The sequence below is a fragment of the Podarcis gaigeae genome, assembly GCF_964106915.1.
Source record: "Podarcis gaigeae genome assembly, chromosome: 14".
NCBI lineage: Eukaryota > Metazoa > Chordata > Lepidosauria > Squamata > Lacertidae > Podarcis > Podarcis gaigeae.
Window position 1 is genome coordinate 11,306,035 of NC_139690.1, and position 18,633 is coordinate 11,324,667.

The 18,633-nt window shown below is 46.8% G+C and overlaps 1 protein-coding gene across 3 annotated transcripts in view; it reads right to left on the reverse strand.

The window, feature by feature from the left end:
* The window catches only part of LOC310831722 (tropomodulin-3), a 50,496-nt gene that overhangs the window by 11,243 nt on the left and 20,620 nt on the right, over window positions 1–18,633 (reverse strand). For all 3 annotated transcript variants that reach the window (XM_083712841.1, XM_083712840.1, XM_083712842.1), the window contains exons 4-9: window positions 9,440–9,562; window positions 8,948–9,037; window positions 6,544–6,674; window positions 5,056–5,163; window positions 4,036–4,179; window positions 1,366–1,510 (exon numbers count right to left, since the gene is read on the reverse strand). In XM_083712841.1, coding sequence (XP_083568967.1) covers window positions 1,366–1,510; window positions 4,036–4,179; window positions 5,056–5,163; window positions 6,544–6,674; window positions 8,948–9,037; window positions 9,440–9,562 — 741 coding nt within the window. The remainder of the gene's footprint in view (window positions 1–1,365; window positions 1,511–4,035; window positions 4,180–5,055; window positions 5,164–6,543; window positions 6,675–8,947; window positions 9,038–9,439; window positions 9,563–18,633) is intronic.

Here is an 18,633-nt window from a genome sequence, read left to right on the forward strand (position 1 = left end):
AAAACTGAAGCATTTACTTCTGGGCTTTCGGTGTTCAGGTTCCGAAACGTTTGTCAATGCAGACGTTTGAAAACCGAGGTACCACTGTATTTTGTGTTCTCATTTTGTATTTTTCTGTTGTGAACTGCCTTGGGATCTTTGGATGAAGGGCAGAATATATTATTATTATTATTATTATTATTATTATTATTATTCCTTAACTAAGTAAATCAATGTGGTTGGCCATGATGAGAAACTAGATGCAGGATTCAATAGGCCAGAGGTGGAGAACATTTTGCAGGCAGAAGGCCACATTCCTCAGCAGGCAACCTTCTGAGAACTACACACAAGTAGCATGTGGGGTCCTGAGGCAACTGAAGGATGGAGCAATGCACGTGACTCTTAACCTTTGTTCGGCAGGTTATATTCCAATTACAGTGGTAAAGGTAAAGGTAAAGGTACCCCTGCCCGTACGGGCCAGTCTTGACAGACTCTGGGGTTGTGCGCCCATCTCACTTAAGAGGCCAGGGGCCAGCGCTGTCCGGAGACACTTCCGGGTCACGTGGCCAGCGTGACAAAGCTGCATCTGGCGAGCCAGAGCCGCACACGGAAACGCCGTTTACCTTCCCGCTGGTAAGCGGTCCCTATTTATCTACTTGCACCCGGAGGTGCTTTCGAACTGCTAGGTTGGCAGGCGCTGGGACCGAGCAGCGGGAGCGCACCCCGCCGCAGGGATTCGAACCGCCGGCCTTTCGATCGGCAAGTCCTAGGCGCTGAGGCTTTAACCCACAGCGCCACCTGCGTCCCAATTACAGTGGTACCTCGGGTTAAGTACCTAATTCGTCCGGAGGTCTGTTCTTAACCTGTAACTGTTCTTAACCTGAAGCACCACTTTACTAATGGGGCCTCTTGCTGCTGCTGCGCCACCGGACCACGATTTCTGTTCTCATGCTGAAGCAAAGTTCTTAATCTGAAGCACTATTTGTGATTTAGCGGCGTCTGTAACCTGAAGCATATGTAACCCGAGGTACCACTGTATACAAATCCAGCAGTTTCACACCCACCTTCATCCAGGAAAGTAAGAGGCATGATCAGAGTTGAAGGACACTTTCCAGTCAGGCAAAAGCACAAGGAGGCAAGATAAGAGCAACCAAGAGGGCCGCATTTAGTTTGAGGTTCCCCACCCCTGAGACAGGCCTTAGGCCTGATCCAACAAGGCTCTTGGAGAGGAATCAATGTGTAGAGGGAGGATACCAGCTGGAGGGGCCGAACTTTTGGTGTCAAGTTTTCCTTACAGGCATATTCTTAAACAAATTATGCCAAGTAGCTGCCACCACGCTCGGTTGTGACAGAGGCCTGCTCATTCTGCGGCAGAAAACGCCTTACCCAAATCGTTGTTTTTCGTAATTGCATCCGCTCCTCTGGCTCGCGGTCCCTGCTGCGTGAAGTGATATCCGAACTTGAGGATCTTTGTGTTCTCCTCGAGCATCTTCACAATCTCCGTTTCTACAGGGGTCCCCAACTGCTGCCTCTGGTGGAATCAGCAAAGCATTAGAAATTCAGCAAACGTCGGTCCAGGGTTGCCCAAAATAAAGTCTCCTAAGCACCCTGGGATTTTAAGATCAGTAGTGGGAACACTGAGGTGGGTGATTTGACCCTAAAAGGGTCAGTTAAGAGGAGTTATGTTTTGAATTCAAAAACTATTAAACTTTCAGGCACCAAATTAAACCTCGAGGCCAATCGTCTCCTGCTTTCAATAAGAGTCAGATAGGGTAAAAATAAAATTATTATTATTAATGCTTTGATGCTGCACTGGCAGCCTCACAACTGACAGTAAGAGCTGTTTGGCAGTCGAACAGATTCCCATGAGAGGTGGTGCACTCTTCTTCCTAGGAAGTTTTTAAGCAGAAGCTGGATGGCCATCTGTCATGGATGCTTTAGCTGAGATTCCTGCATTGCAGCGGGTTGGACTTGATGACACTTGGGTGCCTTCCAATTCTATCATTCTATGAACTGACACTGCTTGGGAATTTTAAAAAACTAATAAAAACTCCAGTGATTTTAAGAAGTCAGTGCCATTTTGAAAGGTTCAGTCTATCATCTTGATTCAGAATGGTGCTCAGTTTTATCCAAACATAGATGAAAACCAGCTTTCAGAAACCATCATGCGTATTTGGCTATGGTATCTTAAGAGATGTCCAAATGCACAGAGAGAAGAACTGACAGACCATTTTGTAAAATATAAGATATAAGAGGATATCTAATTACCGTATTTTTCGCCCCATAGGACGCACTTTTTCCCCTCCAAAAATGAAGGGGAAATGTGTGTGCGTCCTATGGGGCGAATGCAGGCTTTCGCTGAAGCCTGGAGAGCAAGAGGCATCGGTGCGCACCGACCCCTCTCGCTCTCCAGGCTTCAGGAAGCTGTCCGCAAGCCTTGCGCGCCCGGCAGGAGCTCCCGCCGAGCACGCAAGGCTTGGGGCGGCAGCCTGTTGCCCGAAGCATAGGGAGCCCTCCGGAGGGCTCCCCGTGCTTCGGGCGAGTGTCTGCAAGCCTTGCGCGCCCGGCAGGAGCTCCCGCCAGGCGCGCAAGGCTTGGGGCGGCAGCCTGTTGCCCGAAGCACGCGGAGCCCTCCAGAGGGTGCCCCGTGCTTCGGGCGAGTGTCTGCAAGCCTTGCGCGCCCGGCAGGAGCTCCCGCCAGGCGCGCAAGGCTTGGGGCGGCAGCCTGTTGCCCGAAGCACGCGGAGCCCTCCAGAGGGTGCCCCGTGCTTCGGGCGAGTGTCTGCAAGCCTTGCACGCCTGGCAGGAGCTCCCGCCAGGCGCGCGAGGCTTGAGGCGGCATCTGTTGCCCGAAGCACGCGGAGCCCTCCAGAGGGTGCCCCGTGCTTCGGGCGAGTGTCTGCAAGCCTTGCGCGCCCGGCAGGAGCTCCCGCCAGGCGCGCGAGGCTTGGGGTGGCAGCCTGTTGCCCGAAGCACGCGGAGCCCTCAGGAGGGCTCCCCGTGCTTCGGGCGAGTGTTTGTAAGCCTTGCGCGCCCGGCAGGGGCGCAAGGCTTGTGGCGGCAGCCTGTTGCCCGAAGCACAGGGAGCCCTCCGGAGGGTGCCCCGTGCTTCGGGCAGCCGTGTGCAAGGCTTTGGGCGGCAGCCGCAGCTGGAGGGGGGAAATAATTTTTTTTAATTCATTCCCCACCCCAAAAAACGAGGTGCGTCCTATGGGCCAGTGCGTCCTATAGGACGAAAAATACGGTAGTTTTTAAAAAATTGTAAGCACAGGACAGATATGGGTGATGTGTGTGCAGAGATTGCAAACTGCATGTTAAAAACAATAACCACAACATCCCTATCTCAACTGTCAAAATTTATTTGTTTAATAACTAGTATGTAAGTAGTAGCTAACGTTTTGGTTTTTTTAAAACAGCTATTTTTAGTCTCAGCAATTAAAGTTACAGGGCAATTACTGTCATTGGAAGGTGGCTGTTCAAGACCAACACAGAACTAAGAGAGAGAGAGAGAGAGAGAGAGAGGGTTAAATTCATGTTGTAGATTAAAAAAATGTTACAGGTAGGTAGCTGTGTTGGTCTGCTGTAGTCAAAACAAAATAATAAAAAAAATTCCTTCCAGGAGCACCTTAGAGACCAACTAAGTTTGTTATTGGTATGAGCTTTCGTGTGCATGCACACTTCTTCAGGAATTTTTTTATTTAAAAAATGCTTCAGGAAATGATTAATTTCTCCAAAGGCATCACTCCTCTGAAGAATAAATTTGCCTAATTTGTCCCACTACAACATTCAGGCTGAGACATTTGAAATGTGTAATGCAGCCAACAGACCCTCACTTTCAATCTCTCAGCCCTCTGTGTGTTCGGCAGAAGGCCTGAATGCAGAATCCATGCAGTTACAGCTTCCACCAAACAGTGTCATTTGAGAGGTGGACCAATAGCTCAACCTTCAGCCTCACCCCCACCAAACTAGATTTATTTATTTTTCACAGCAAAGCTTTGGATCCTGGCTTGCCTGCACTTTGACAGTTAACTTTGCATAAGAAGCATCTGAAGTTACCTGGTTATCAATCTTTATTTCAGTCAGGGTTTCGTTCTCCTTGAGTGCTTCGACCAACGCCAATATGCCCACACCGGTGATGAAGTTGGATTCAAGGTTTAGACTCTTCAGTGTTTTGTTCACCCTCAACATATCAGCAAAAGCCTTGAAATACAAAGAGGTGTCAATGATAGCAGCCCATATGGAAAACCAAAGCAGAGTGTGACCATGTCAGGCATGAATGAAAGCCTACACCATAATGGTCAATACCCAAAAGGCGATGAAGGTGACGGTGTCCTGGTTCAAGACTTCCCTCCCACCTACACCTTACAATGCTTTCAGTTTTGCCTCATCCTGCAAACCTGGCTAAATTCTACAGCGCAACGGTATCGCCTAGGCTTCAGAAACTACCGGAATGCTGTCAGCTGGCCAACCCCTGGCCAATCAGAGCCCGCCAGGCCCTATAAAAACCCAAACATCCAAGTCAATTTCTCAGTTTGAACAACTCATTGTTGTGAAAAGCTGCTGAAAAGACTAGTCTTGCCTCATCTCCCCCTCATTATCATTTTATCATTTTTAATTTGTATACCGCCTTTCTAACAATACTCAAGGTGGTTTACAAGCTGAAGAAACAAAAATGTACATCTTACAACAATCTAATGCAAAAATGTGATAATAAAACATAACTTTAAAATAGGCAACCTCCATCAAAAAAGTAACATTCAACCATCATTAGAATAGTATAAAATAATAATATCAACATATAAAAGTTAAACAGAAATCCACTCAACAGTTACAATAATATCTAAACTATAATCAATAAAACAACCCTCTCGTGCCCCTGACCCTTCTGACTATGTCCTCTGGTTCTTGCACCAGAATGAGCCCCTTAGTGTCAGCTTTAGTCTGAGCTTATCCAAGGCACAACAGGTTTTGAAAGCATCTCTCCCACATGCACCACCTTTTACCTTAACTCAATTGTTTTGAGTACCTCGTGTCAAGACAACACCCTAGATTAGCGAACCCTGGAATCTCACTTACGACAGCAACAGGGTCGTTGCTCCGAGTAGCCGCAAGGCTGAAGCTCTTCACATAAGTATTTGTTTCCAATGCCTTGGCAAATTCTTTCAGTGTTGGAATGGGGATGTTCTTCAATCAAAATTAAAAGAGAATAAAACATAATTAATATTATGATGGCAGAAAGAGAGATGCCCCATCTGCACTAAACATATACAGTGGTACCTCGCAAGACGAATGCCTCGTAAGAAGAAAAACGCGCAAGACGAAAGGGTTTTTCGGTTTTTTAGTTGCTTTGCAAGACGAATTTCCCTATGGGCTTGCTACACAAGACGGAAACGTCTTGCGAGTTTGTTTCCTTTTTCTTACAACCGTTAATACCCAGGGAATCCACGCTCCGTAAGACGAAAAAAATCGCAAGACGAAACAACTCGCGGAACAAATTAATTTCGTCTTGCGAGGCACCACTGTAATAATAATAATAATAATAATAATAATAATAATAATATACCCCACCCATCTGGCTGGGTTTCCCCAGCCACTCTGGGCAGCTTCCAACTTTAAATAGTCATGGCTTACAGCAAGTAATCTTGGGAGCTGTAGTTTTGTTAAGGGTGCCGAGAGTTGTTAGGGGGTTTCTTTCCCTTTCAGAGAGCTAAAATTCCCAGAGTGGTTCACAGTGAATCCAGGGAACTCTGAGAACAGGGATTTCCTAAAAACTCTCAGCAAGGACAGCATGTGCCACTGTAAATATCCACAGATCAAAAAACCAAAATAAAAACAATACAGTTGTACCTCAGATCCCGAATGCCTGGAACTTGTACGCTTTGGCTCCCAAATGTAGCAAACCAGGAAGTGATTGTTCCGGTTTGCGAATGTTCTTTTGGAACCCAAACATCCGACGAGGATTCCACAGCTTCTGATTGGTTGCAGGAACTTCCTGCAGCCAATCAGAAGCCGCAATTTGGTTTCCGAACGTTTTGGAAGTCAAACAGATTTCCGGAATGGATTCCGTTCGACTTCCAAGGTACGACTGTAATTAAATAACAATTTGCATTGTAGTAAGTTAAGCACACTATTTGCCATCATAAAACACTGGAACCACACTGCCATGGACACAGAAATTCCGGTCATTTTGAAAGCTACATTTCTGGACTCCAGGAACAGGCACCTGTACCCAGTGGCATAGCGTGGGTTGTCAGCACCCGGGGCAAGGCAAGTAATTTGCACCCCCTAACCCGTGGATTTGCACCCCCTAACCCATGGATTTGTGCCCCCTAACCCGTGGATTTGCGCCCCCTAACCCTAACCCCCAGATGTTGCGCCCAGTGCCGCCGGCACCCCCTGCACCCCCCACGCTACGCCACTGCCTGTACCCCACTGGATGCTGTTGGACTCTCATCAGTCTTGGCCAACGTGTTTGAGTCAGGGATCATGGGAGCTGTAGTCCAGCAACATCTAGAGAGCCCTTGGCTTTCCATCCCTGCTGTTCTCTGTATGCTTCACAGTTACCTTTATGTTGTTCAAGTTGACTTCAACAAGGCGCGAATCGTTGTCTTTAATCCTTTGCAAACTCTCCTCTACGTTTGTGGGATTTGGTGGCTCATTGAAGACGGGCATGATCTTTTCGCCTTTGACCACATCTGAATCGGGAGACGGGGAATGTGAGAAACACGAACATTGAATTTTTCAATCACACACCCCAAACGGCGCTGGTACTAGTTTTAAAATGCAGGTTCAGATGTTGCAACATTTTTCTGTCGCGGCAAAATGTCAACTACCATCAACAAAATTCCACAGAGAGAATTCTGTAGTATGGAAACACAGGGATAAACCAAAGTACACAACCCATATCTAGAGTTCTTTAAAAAATATATTGCCCATGCCAATGCAGTGCAGAAGGAAACTCAATTCTATTCCAATTCAATTGTTAAAAAAACTAATGGCTAAAATGTTTTGATTTGAAAGACAGTTGCATTGATCTTTTAGTTTACTCCTTGATGGTATCTGATGGGTGCTTATTTTTATATGTTTTATTACAAATATTGTGTGTGTGTGTTTTAATTTTCCTTCTCTGATTATTTGCGGGAGGTTATTGAGTTGTTCTTGTTTTTATTTTAATTATGTATTTTGTGTTTTTATATTGTGATTTTATCCTGTGAACCGCCCTGAGACCTGTGGGTATAGGGTGGTATATAATTTTTAATAATAATAATAATAATAATGGAAACCCTTCACTGGAAAACAAAATTCATAACAATGCCCCACTGCTTCCTCAAGATGTCATGTGTTACTGATATTGGGAGAACATTAAATGAAAAATCTGGAATGATAAAAAGATAAATTACACGTTGTATCCCACTAAATTGTACTCAGAGTAGACCAGCTGAAATTAGGGGGTCTGGTCTGAATGAGTCCGATACAACCATACAAACAAATCGTTACATCCCTTTATGTGTATTGTGTTGGACCGCCAATGGGTTGGCGCTCCCAAAAAATCCTTCCTCCAGCAGAAAGGATCTTGAGCAGAGTTCCCTGGGAAGAAGGACTGACTGTTAAATCACGCTGAGCTCCGTTGCATTGTGGTCGGGAAGCCATGACTATTTAAAGTGGTATGACACTGCTTTAAATGTATAGTGTTTGGGGGGGAGCGGTGATTGAAAAAAACACAGTGTTGGTGTGGACTTTTAAAGCCCTAAATGGTCTCAGCCCAGTATACCTGAAGGAGCGTCTCCACCCCCATCATTCTGCCCAGACACTGAGATCTAGCATGCAGGGCCTTCTGGTGGTTCCCTCATTGCGAGAAGTGAGGTTGCAGGGAACCAGGCAGAGGGCCTTCTCGGTAGTGGCACCCGCCCTGTGGAACGTCCTCCCATCAGATGTCAAGCAATTAAAACAACTATCTAACTTTTAGAAGACATGTGAAGGCTGCCTTGTTTAGGGAAGTTTTTAATGTTTGATGTTTTATTCCAGGCTTTCTCAACCTCAGCCCTCCAGATGTTTTGAGACTACAATTCCCATCATCCCTGACCACTGGTCCTGCTAGCTAGGGATCATGGGAGTTGTAGGCCAACAACATCTGGAGGGCCGAGGTTGAGGAAGCCTGTTTTATTGTGTTTTAATATTCTGTTGGGAGCTGCCCAGAGGGAATCCTGAGGAATGTTTTGTTTCCTAGGAGACCAGGTGAGTTGCTTGAAAGGATCCCTAGCTAAGCTGAAAGCCCAGTCAGTTGGATCAGTTAGCAGTCATTCAGATCCCTTCTTCTGTTCTTGTCTTGAAAGCTGTCCAGATGGATTGACTGACTTTCTGGACATCTTCGGTTTTCTATCCCCATGGAACAATGTGCCGCTGGTTGCGCAGAAGGTAAAGTCATGGGCAAGGGGGGAGACATCCTGAAGATATGTGTCCCCACCACATGCCCAGTTTTTAAAGATGCTCCTTGGACCAATGTTGATGTTTTATCACTTTAATTTATTATTATTATTATTATTATTATTATTATTATTAAAATTTTGTTGGGAGACGCCCAGAGTGGCTGGGGAAACCCAGCCAGATGGGCGGGATATAAATAATAAATTGTTGTTGTTGTGCAGATGGGACATAAAACTGCAACTAAGCCTCACAGGAATATTATAACGAGAAGAGTCTCTTGGACCTCCTTAACAAAGGCATAAGAGACCCACCAAGTCACTTCTCACAACTGAGTAGCCTTGGGACTCCGAAGGAATCCTATTAAGCTGCTGCCTTGTCCAGGACAAAAGCTTAGGACACTTTAAAATAAAAATGGCACACAAAAATAATCCACCATGCGTCTGCATGTGCTCAATTGCATTAGGAAACCCCAATGCAATCAGCGAGGCTCACTTTCAGTCGAACCCACAATGTTGCATTTCTGGACTTTCAGCATGAAACTCACTTGAGAAACTTTCATTGGCGACACCGTTGCTACTTCCCACAATATCGCAAAACTGAGAGTTGCTTATCAAGTTGTGCATTCCCAGGATAGCTGTTCAGGAGAAAGGAGAAAGAAACAGCGGTTAGGTTTTGCAGCTGGGCCCTTAACGCAACGGAAACATGAATCTGAAACAGAATTTCCCAAAGACCAAAGTCATTCTTACGACTCCTTGTACAGCGCCACTAACATGCACCCACTCTTCTGAGATATGGCTCATACCATCATCATCTATGCCAGAGACTGGAACCTGTGGCTCTCCTGATATTGTTGGGACTCCCCACTCCCACCAGCCCCAGCCAACATGGCGGATGGTTAGGGATGATGGGAGTTGTAGTCCAACCATTTGTGGCTTCCCATCCCAGGGAAGAAGCCTTAAGAATACTTGTATGAAGGATCATGCTTTTAGAAAAGCTAAATCAAACTCAACACACACATACACACAAACCAACCAACCTGCAATGTCACATAGTTCAGTGTCTGTAGCACTTGTCAATGCTTCCTCCAGTTCAGGATCAAGACTCACTTTTTCTTCCGTGTAAGACTGTACTGGCTTTGGCTTTGGAATAAATACTTTCCCTGTTCAAAAGAGGAGGACAGCTGTTTTAGGATATTATCGGTGCTCAGCTTTCGACAACCTTGCAGGATTTTGAGATCACATTGCGTGATGATCAGTAGCTTACAAAGTCAATACTCACCAAACCAAACCACATCGCTAAAGGGGTAATGCCTCAGTCCTATATACCTGGAGTGTCTCCACTCCCATCACTCAGCCCAGACACTGAGATCTAGCATGCAGGGCCTTCTGGTGGTTCCCTAACTGAGAGACGCAAGGTTACAGGGAACCAGGCAGAGGGCCTTCTTGGTAGTGGCGCCCACCCTGTGGAACGCCCTCCCATCAGATGTCAAGGAAATAAACAACTATTTGGCTTTTAGAAGACATATGAAGGCAGGCCTGTATAAGGAAGTTTTTAATGTTTGATGTTTTGCTATGTTTTATATGTGCTGGAAGCCACCCAGAGTGGCTGCAGCGACCCAGTCTGATGGGCAGGATACAAATAACAATATTATTCTAATGCTTATTATTGAATAAAGTAAAGATAAAAGGGAGGGACGCAGGTGGCGCAGTGGGTTAAAGCATCAGCGCCTAGGACTTGCCGATCGAAAGGTCGGCGGTTCGAATCCCTGCAGCGGGGTGCGCTCCCGCTGCTCGGTCCCAGCGCCTGCCAACCTAGCAGTTTGAAAGCACCTCCAGGTGCAAGTAGATAAATAGGGACCGCTTACCAGTGGGAAGGTAAACAGCGTTTCCGTGTGCGGCTCTGGCTCGCCAGAGCAGCGATGTCACGCTGGCCACGTGACCCGGAAGTGTCTTCGGACAGCGCTGGCCCCTGGCCTCTTAAGTGAGATGGGCGCACAACCCCAGAGTCTGTCAAGACTGGCCCGTACGGGCAGGGGTACCTTTACCTTTACCTTTAAAGATAAAGGGACCCCTGACCATTAGGTCCAGTCGTGGCTGACTCTGGGGTTGCGGCGCTCATCTCGCTTTACTTGCCGAGGGAGCCGGCATACAGCTTCCGAGTCATGTGGCCAGCATGACTAAGCCGCTTCTGGCGAACTAGAGCAGCGCACAGAAATGCCGTTTACCTTCCCGCTGGAGTGGTACCTATTTATCTACTTGCACTTCGTGCTTTTGAACTGCTAGGTTGGCAGGAGCAGGGACTGAGCAACGGGAGCTCACCCTGTTGCGGGGATTTGAACCACCAATCTTCTGATCAGCAAGTCCTAGGCTCTGTGGTTTAATCCACAGTGCCACCCGTGTCCCTTGGACAAAAGATCCCTGCATTGCAAGGGGTTGGACTAGATGACCCTCATGGTCCCTTCCAACTCAACAATTCTATAATTCTAATCACAGCACCTTAATGAGCATATCCAAGCTCTCAGGAAGTACCCCAAAAGTACTTCTTTGGATCCTGGCCTAGATCATTATCACCATTAGCATGCATCATAAAGGCTGCATTCCACAACAAACATGTCAGCCTGTCTGCCAGTTCGATATAGACTGCATTTGCCAAATTGAACATGAAAATTCAGCTATTACATGTAGACAGAGCTCAGTAATCCGACAACATAATTGGCTTCAGTCTTTTGATTGCAATGCATCTGAGCGATTATCGGCCCACTTTAAATTGCAGGCAAAAGCTTAAATCAGCATTTGCCAGATGTTCTGTATGGATGCCTGATGGCACCAGGCTGGCACAGCCAGGCTTGATGGGGGCTGATGGGCTGTCAAATTCCAGGACATCAGATTGGGAAAAGCTGCTGGAAATGGTGCTTCAGACATCTCTCTGATGGATGCCTGACAGCAGCACTTGAATTATTTCTCTGCTAAGGCATTCTGAGTAATTCAGTAGATGGCACTCCTATCCCAATTTGCTGCTTCCTATGAGAGCAAACACTGGAGCTGAATATATGTGTTCAGTATGAGAAAGTTGTGAATCCACATAGATGCAACCAACCTGTGCAACAGGAAAACCCAGAGGAGGGGTGGGTAACCTTTGGCTCGCCAAATGTTGCTGAACTACAACTCCCATCATCCCCAGCAAGCATGGTAGATGGCGATGGGAGTTGTAGTTCAGCAACATCTGGAGGGCCAAAGTTTCCCTACCCTTGAGCTAGAGGATTGAGAGATGTGCAGGAACCTAAGAAGAAGCCTTAAGTCAGCTCAGACTAATGCCCATAGAGCCCAATATCGCAGATTCTGACTGACAACAGCTCTCCTGGCAGAAAGGGTCTTCTTTCCCTTCGCTACCTGATCCCCATTACTGTCAAATGAAGCCTTGAACCATCTGCATGCAAAGCACATATTCTACCAATGAGCTATCAAAACAGGAGCTTCTAACTCCAATTCCCATCAGCCCCAGTTGCCACGGCCAATAGTCAGGGATGATGGGAGTTGTAGAGCACTGCACTGTAGCAGACTGGACCATATCTCCAGACCATAGTCTCTGTGTTTCCCCACCATACAGAGAGTGGCAATCCAGGCACGGGATTCCCTTGCTCTGGGACCAATACTTTGCTCTATCCTCTCTTGGCTTTTAGATCCAGGAAAAAGCTGTGATTCTGAGGGCTTCTGCAGACCCTGAAGGAGACTCCAGAAGGTTCTGAAAGCCTGTCTCCACCCCTAGAGACCCTCTTGGGTGTCAAGGTCATCGGAGGGGGCTCTGTCAGTAGTTCCACCACTCCCATAAGTGTGGGGAATGGCGGTATGGGAAAGGGTTTTCTCTGCGGCAGCCCCTAACTTGTAGAAATCCCTCTTCACAGAAGCATCTTCACTGCATATTCCACTATACGCTGAAGACACACTTATTTATTTACTTGAGAGCTAAGGTATTTTGCTTTGTGGGACCAATCCTTTTTGATGAATCTATACTTATTATGTTTGATACTTATTCATGTTTTTAATTTGTAGGAAGCCACCCAGAGTGGCTGGGGCAACTCAAGTCAGATGGGTGACATACAATTATTATTATTATTATTATTATTATTATTATTATTATTATTATCATCATCATCATCATCATCATCATCATCATCATCATCTTCATCATCAACTAGGTTGGAATTTGACTTTTAAAAATAATTCTAATCTTTTAAAATTACTATATGGTTACCGTGCTGCAACCCGTCCTGACGCCATATGGAGGGCAGGCCAGAAATCTTATAAGCAAACATAGATAAGTAATTTCTGCTTCTCCTAGCCATTTTACTTGGACCAAGCGCTTTTATTTTACGTTGTGGATTCTGTATATTTTAAAAAACAAGACAGACAACAAGATACAGCAGCCTTTCTCAATCTTGGGTCTGTAGATGTTGTTGGACTACAACTCCCATTATCCCTAGCGTGCAGGACGAGTGGTCAGGAATGATGGGAGTTGTTGTCCAACAACATCTGTGGACCCAAAGTTGAGAAAGCCTGGGATACAGGCATAATAATGAAGCAAGAAAGGGGAGCCTCTTTTGCTGAAAAGCAAATCTCACCAAACAGTGTCAAGCCTCCCTTTCAGCTCATCACCATATGGTTCTGTTTTCCTTGAATTCACTTTCACATTGTCACAAGTCTTGGCAAGAGCCAACTCTGATCTTCAAGATAAAAGGAAATGAAACAGGGTGGGGGGAATCAAATATGTCTGGAATCCATCTTAGCAATATTACAAGCAATTGGAAGACTAAAGGGTCGGAGTTTTTTATGGCACAGAAAACTTGGACGTAGATCTGACGGGATGACTCAAGACCCAATTTTGCCCTGGACTCGTTTTATAGTCTTTAGAGGTCCATGTCGAAACAAATACGACTGATATTGAACTTGATTCTGCAAGGCCTCCAAGACACCAGGTACAATAGGGCCTGTGGGTTGCAGCCTATTAAATCCTACTTAAGGGTAAGCGCATTGAAATCAACGGACAATAGCCAGTTGTGCCCATTAATTGCAATGGGTGTGCTCTGAATAGGCCTGGCAATGGGTTCAATCCTATGAACCAAAAGTGTTCAGGACCAAAATGGGAGACAGAAGATTTATCACAACTAATTGAGAGCTGCTTTCTTCATATACAGTGGTACCTCGGTTTCAGAACTTAATTCGTTCTAGAGGTCTGTTCTTAACCTGAAACTGTTCTTAGCCTGAGGTACCACTTTAGCTAATGGGGCTTCCCGCCGCCACCGCGCGATTTCTGTTCTCATCCTGAAGTAAATTTCTTAACCTGAGGTACTATTTCTGGGTTAGCGGAGTCTGTAACCTGAAGCGTCTATAACCTGAGGTACCACTGTACAGGGATGATCTCATCAACAATGGAGTATATCATCATCTCCAACTGGTAGACTGGAACACAAAACTGGGCCACTACGCAGCCTGTAGTGGTTTGCACCAATGGCAACATCCCTATTTAGTGGTGCGTTGTTGATTTTAATGGGTTGCTGCCTTCTTTTTAAAAAAGATGATAGGAAAACAAGTGCTGAAAAGCAAACACGTACATTTAAAAGCAGACCTCATGCTGCTGGTTGGATATGATAGCACACAGGAACAAGTTGTCTCCTGCCACAGATCTATCCACCTGATGCCCTCCAGATAACAACATAGGATGAGGCTACTAGATCAGGCCATTGGTCCACCTAGTTCAGCATCCTGTTCTCACAGCAAGATGCCTTGGGCGCAGCCTGCAAGCTGGACATGAATACAACCGCCCTCTGCCTGCCTGCGATTCCCAGCAATTGGCATGGAAAGACATTTGACAATGGAGGAGGTAGAACAGGGGTAGGCAAACTAAGCCCCAGGGGCCGGATCCGGCCCAATCACCTTCTCAACCCGGCCGACGTTCCGGGAATCAGCATGTTTTTACATGAGTAGAATGTATTTAAAATGCATCTCTGGGTTATTTGTGGGCCATAGGAATTTGTTCATTCCCCCCCCCCAAAAAAATATACAGTGGTGCCTCGCAAGACGAAAAGAATCCGTTCCGCGAGTCTCTTTGTCTTGCGGTTTTTTCGTCTTGCGAAGCAACCCTATTAGCGGCTTAGCGCTATTAGCGGCTTAGCGGCTTAGCAAAAGGGGGGGGAGCGAAAAAAAATCGCAAGACGTTTTCGTCTTGCGAAACAAGCCCATAGGGAAATTCGTCTTGCGAAGCCCCTCGAAAAACGGAAAACCCTTTCGTCTAGCGGGTTTTTCGTCTTGCGAGGCATTCATCTTGCGGGGCACCACTGTACAATGGTACCTCGGGGTAAGAACTTAATTCATTCTGGAGGTCCGTTCTTAACTGGAAACTGTTCTTAACCTGAGGTACCACTTTAGCTAATGGGGCCTCCTGCTGCCGCTGCGCCACCGGAGCACGATTACTGTTCTCATCCTGAAGCAAAGTTCTTAACCTGAGGTACTATTTCTGGGTTAGCGGAGTCTGTAACCTGAAGCGTCTGTAACCTGAAGCATCTGTAACCCGAGGTACCACTGTAGTCTGGACCACCACATGGTCTGAGGGACAGTAGACCAGCCCACAGCTGAAAAAGGTTGCTGACCTCTGAGGTAGAACATCATAGCTAGCAGCCGTTGACAGCCTTCCCCTCTAAGAAATTCTCTCACCCTCTTTTGAAGCCTTCCAAGTTGGTGGCCATCACAGCCTCCCATGCTGAGGACTGAATTTGGGACTTTCTGCACACAAGGACATACCACAGAGTTATGAATGCTCCCCAATTATATATAAAGTAAAGGTAAAGGGACCCCTGACCATTAGGTCCAGTCGTGGCTGACTCTGGGGTTGCGGCGCTCATCTCGCTTTACTAGCCGAGGGAGCCGGCGTACAGCTTCCAGGTCATGTGGCCAGCATGACTAAGTCGCTTCTGGCGAACCAGAGCAGTGCATGGAAACGCCGTTTACCTTCCCGCCGGAGCGGTACCTATTTATCTACTTGTACTTTGATGTGCTTTCGAACTGCTATGTTGGCAGGAGCAGGGACCGAGCAACGGGAGCTCACCCCGTCACGGGGATTCGAACCGCTGACCTTCTGATCGGCAAGTCCTAGGCTCTGTGGTTTAACCCACAGCGCCACCCAATTATATAGCAAGTCTGAAAATGCTGAAAGCAATGGATATGCATTACATGCTCCCTCCTCTCTTTTACTTTTCTCTGCCTGCTATAGCCTTCACAATTGCATTTCTGTTCCTTCTGATTAGCATTATTCTTCGTGGTATGCAACAGGAAAAGAACCCAGTTATTAAAAACAGAATTGGCTTCACAAAAGAGGGCTCTGAGGCAATCTGCCCAAAACGCACAAGCTGCCACCCCCCTCGGCAACAGGGCAAGCGCGCAACTGGGGAAAAGCACCTCCCTTCTGACTGGTTTCCAGGGGGAAATCTGCCAGTTCCCCTTCTTGTGCCTTTCCTGTCCATTTGTTTCCATTATTAAACCTAGCACTGCAGAGCTGCACGTTAAGAACTGAGGCAGCTCAGCCGTCTCCCACAGCTCCAAAGCATTCTGGGTTCTGCAAAGGCAGCAACAGTACACAGGCGATGAAATCTCTATGAAAAGCACAAAATGGGTACTTGTCCAAAATTCACTGTGAGCACCTCACCTGGATTCCCTTGGCAGACTCTGCAGAACAGCCATAAACGTCCTCCTTTGAGAACGGAAAGGAAAGCCCTGCTGGTCCAAGCTAACAACTCATCTACCTGTAGTTCAACACCGCCTCTGAGAGTGGAGGTAGACTATGAATAATAGCATACTTGTGACAGAGGAAGCCTGGACGGCCAGGCAATGGCCTTCTTATTATTTATTGAGTTTATTGAGGCGCTGTCGGTTAAACCACAGAGCCTAGGACTTGCCGATCAGAAGGTTGGCGGTTCGAATCCCCGCAATGGGATGAGCTTCCATTGCTTGGTCTCTGCTCCTGCCAACCTAACAGTTCGAAAGCACGTCAAAGTGCAAGGAGATAAATAGGTACCACACCGGCAGGAAGGTAAACGGCGTTTCCGTGCGCTGCTCTGGTTCGCCAGAAGCGGCTTAGTCATGCTGGCCACATGACCCGGAAGCTGTACGCTGGCTCCCTTGGCCAATAAAGCGAGATGAGCGCCGCAACCCCAGAGTCGGTCACGACTGGACCTAATGGTCAGGGGTCCCTTAATATTTTACCTTTATACCACCCTATACTTGGAGGTCTCGGGGCAGGTCACAGAAACGATCACAACATATATAATCAGAATAAAAACAACAACCCAATAACACCCCCCGAAGAAAAGAGTCACATTTTAAAAGGGTATAGGATGTCAAACAGATCAACCAAAGGCCTGGTTAAAAAGGAACCTTTTTGCCTGGGGTCTAAAGGTGTGTAATGAAGGCGCCAGGCAAACGTCTCCGGGGAGAGCATTCCACAGATGGGGAGCCACTGCAGAGAAGGCCCCGTTCTCGTGTTGCCACCCTCTGGGCCTCTCAAGGAGGCGGCACACGAAGGAGGACCTCAGAAGGTGATCTCAGGGTCCAGGTAGGTTCATATGGAAAGAGGCGGTCCTTGAGGTATTGCGGTCTTGAGCCACTGCAGCAGAGCACAGTTTGTGCTATTTCCCTTCCACTGCAGCTCCCGGGGTGCACTTTGGCCAAAGCACACACACAGAAACTTTCTCACACAGCTCTGAAGAACTTTTGAAGTACTCAAAGATAAGGAGTGTGCGAGTCACCGGATGGCAACTCCCCACAGACCATTGCCTGTGTTGGCTGAGGCCGAGAGAGTCCCCATAACCGACCCAAATTTAAACACTGCTGTGTTCTTCCCTTTTAAACACTGTGATCAATGCCACAGTTTAGCTGCTCCCTTGTGCAATCAACGACAACAAAAAAGACCCTCACACAAATGCAAACTTGGTCTCACTGGAGCTCCCAGCGAGTCTCGTCTTGCGCAGACCCACCCTTGTTTCTGTTCTGAGAAAACTTCCGAGATTCCTTTCCAGGTAATGAGCAAATATGCTCAAAACTCAAGCTCATCGTTCAGTCACTGTGAGGGCAAAACTCTGCACAGCCTTTGGAAACAATGACATAACTATACAGGCAGAGAGCCAAGTGAGAGCTTTTCGAGATTCCTCTTGCCCGACACGCACCAACACAAACGTTGCCGAAAGGACACATCTGCACTTGAGCTTGCAAGGGGCACAGGAGTGTTTTTGCTGATAATCTGGGAACATTTCATTTAGTTAAGGAGGAGATCACACGGTGGAGTGATTTTTTTTGGGGGGGGGGGGGAATGCACATATCAAAACACTTCCACACCCAACAGTTTGGCATAAGAGTATCAGAAAAGTTATGTGTGCTGAGTATCACTGAAGTGTGTACAAACCCAGGTGGGAAAAATATGGTTTTCTAGGCACTGGTAGACTCCAGCTCTGATACAAAAAACTGAATGGAATCAAGGCTAAGACGAGCATGATGCATTTATGTATCAGAAATCATAGAGAGCCGTTGTGGTGCAGTGGTTAGAATGTTGGGCTAGGACCTGGGAGACCAGGGTTCAAGTCCCCATGCAGCCATGACACTCATTGGGTGACCTTGGGCCAGTCACGGCCTCTCAGGGTTGCTGTGAGGATTAACTGAGGAGAGGGAGAACCACCTTGAGCTCCTTGGAGAAAAGGCAGGATATAAACGCAATCAGTTCAATCAATTTATTTCACATACTTGTGCAAGAAAAGAAAAAAGACTGTGCCAAAATCAAACACAACATCTGGTAGCTAATTGAATTACATGGAATTGTAATGCAATAAAATACAACAGATCTAAAATAACAGAGGCAGTAGAGAATCATATAGTGTCTAGCATAGTGCATTACATTTGCTACAACAGGCAGAAGAAATGTTAAGTGGTTCTTCATGACCCTCAGCAGTTTTTGACTAGGCTGTGCAGGGTAAAAGTCTAGGAACCCACTGCCTAGATGCTGGCTTTCAATGGACTGGCTTGCAGTTGAGCAATCTTGGGTTGTGAAACAAGGCAATCAATGCAAAATGCACTGCATCGCCTTGCGGATGTCCATAGGTGATTTCCATTCTAAAGGTAAAGGGACCCTTGACCATTAGGTCCAGTCGCAGACAACTCTGGGGTTGCAGCGCTCATCTCGCTTTCAGGCCGA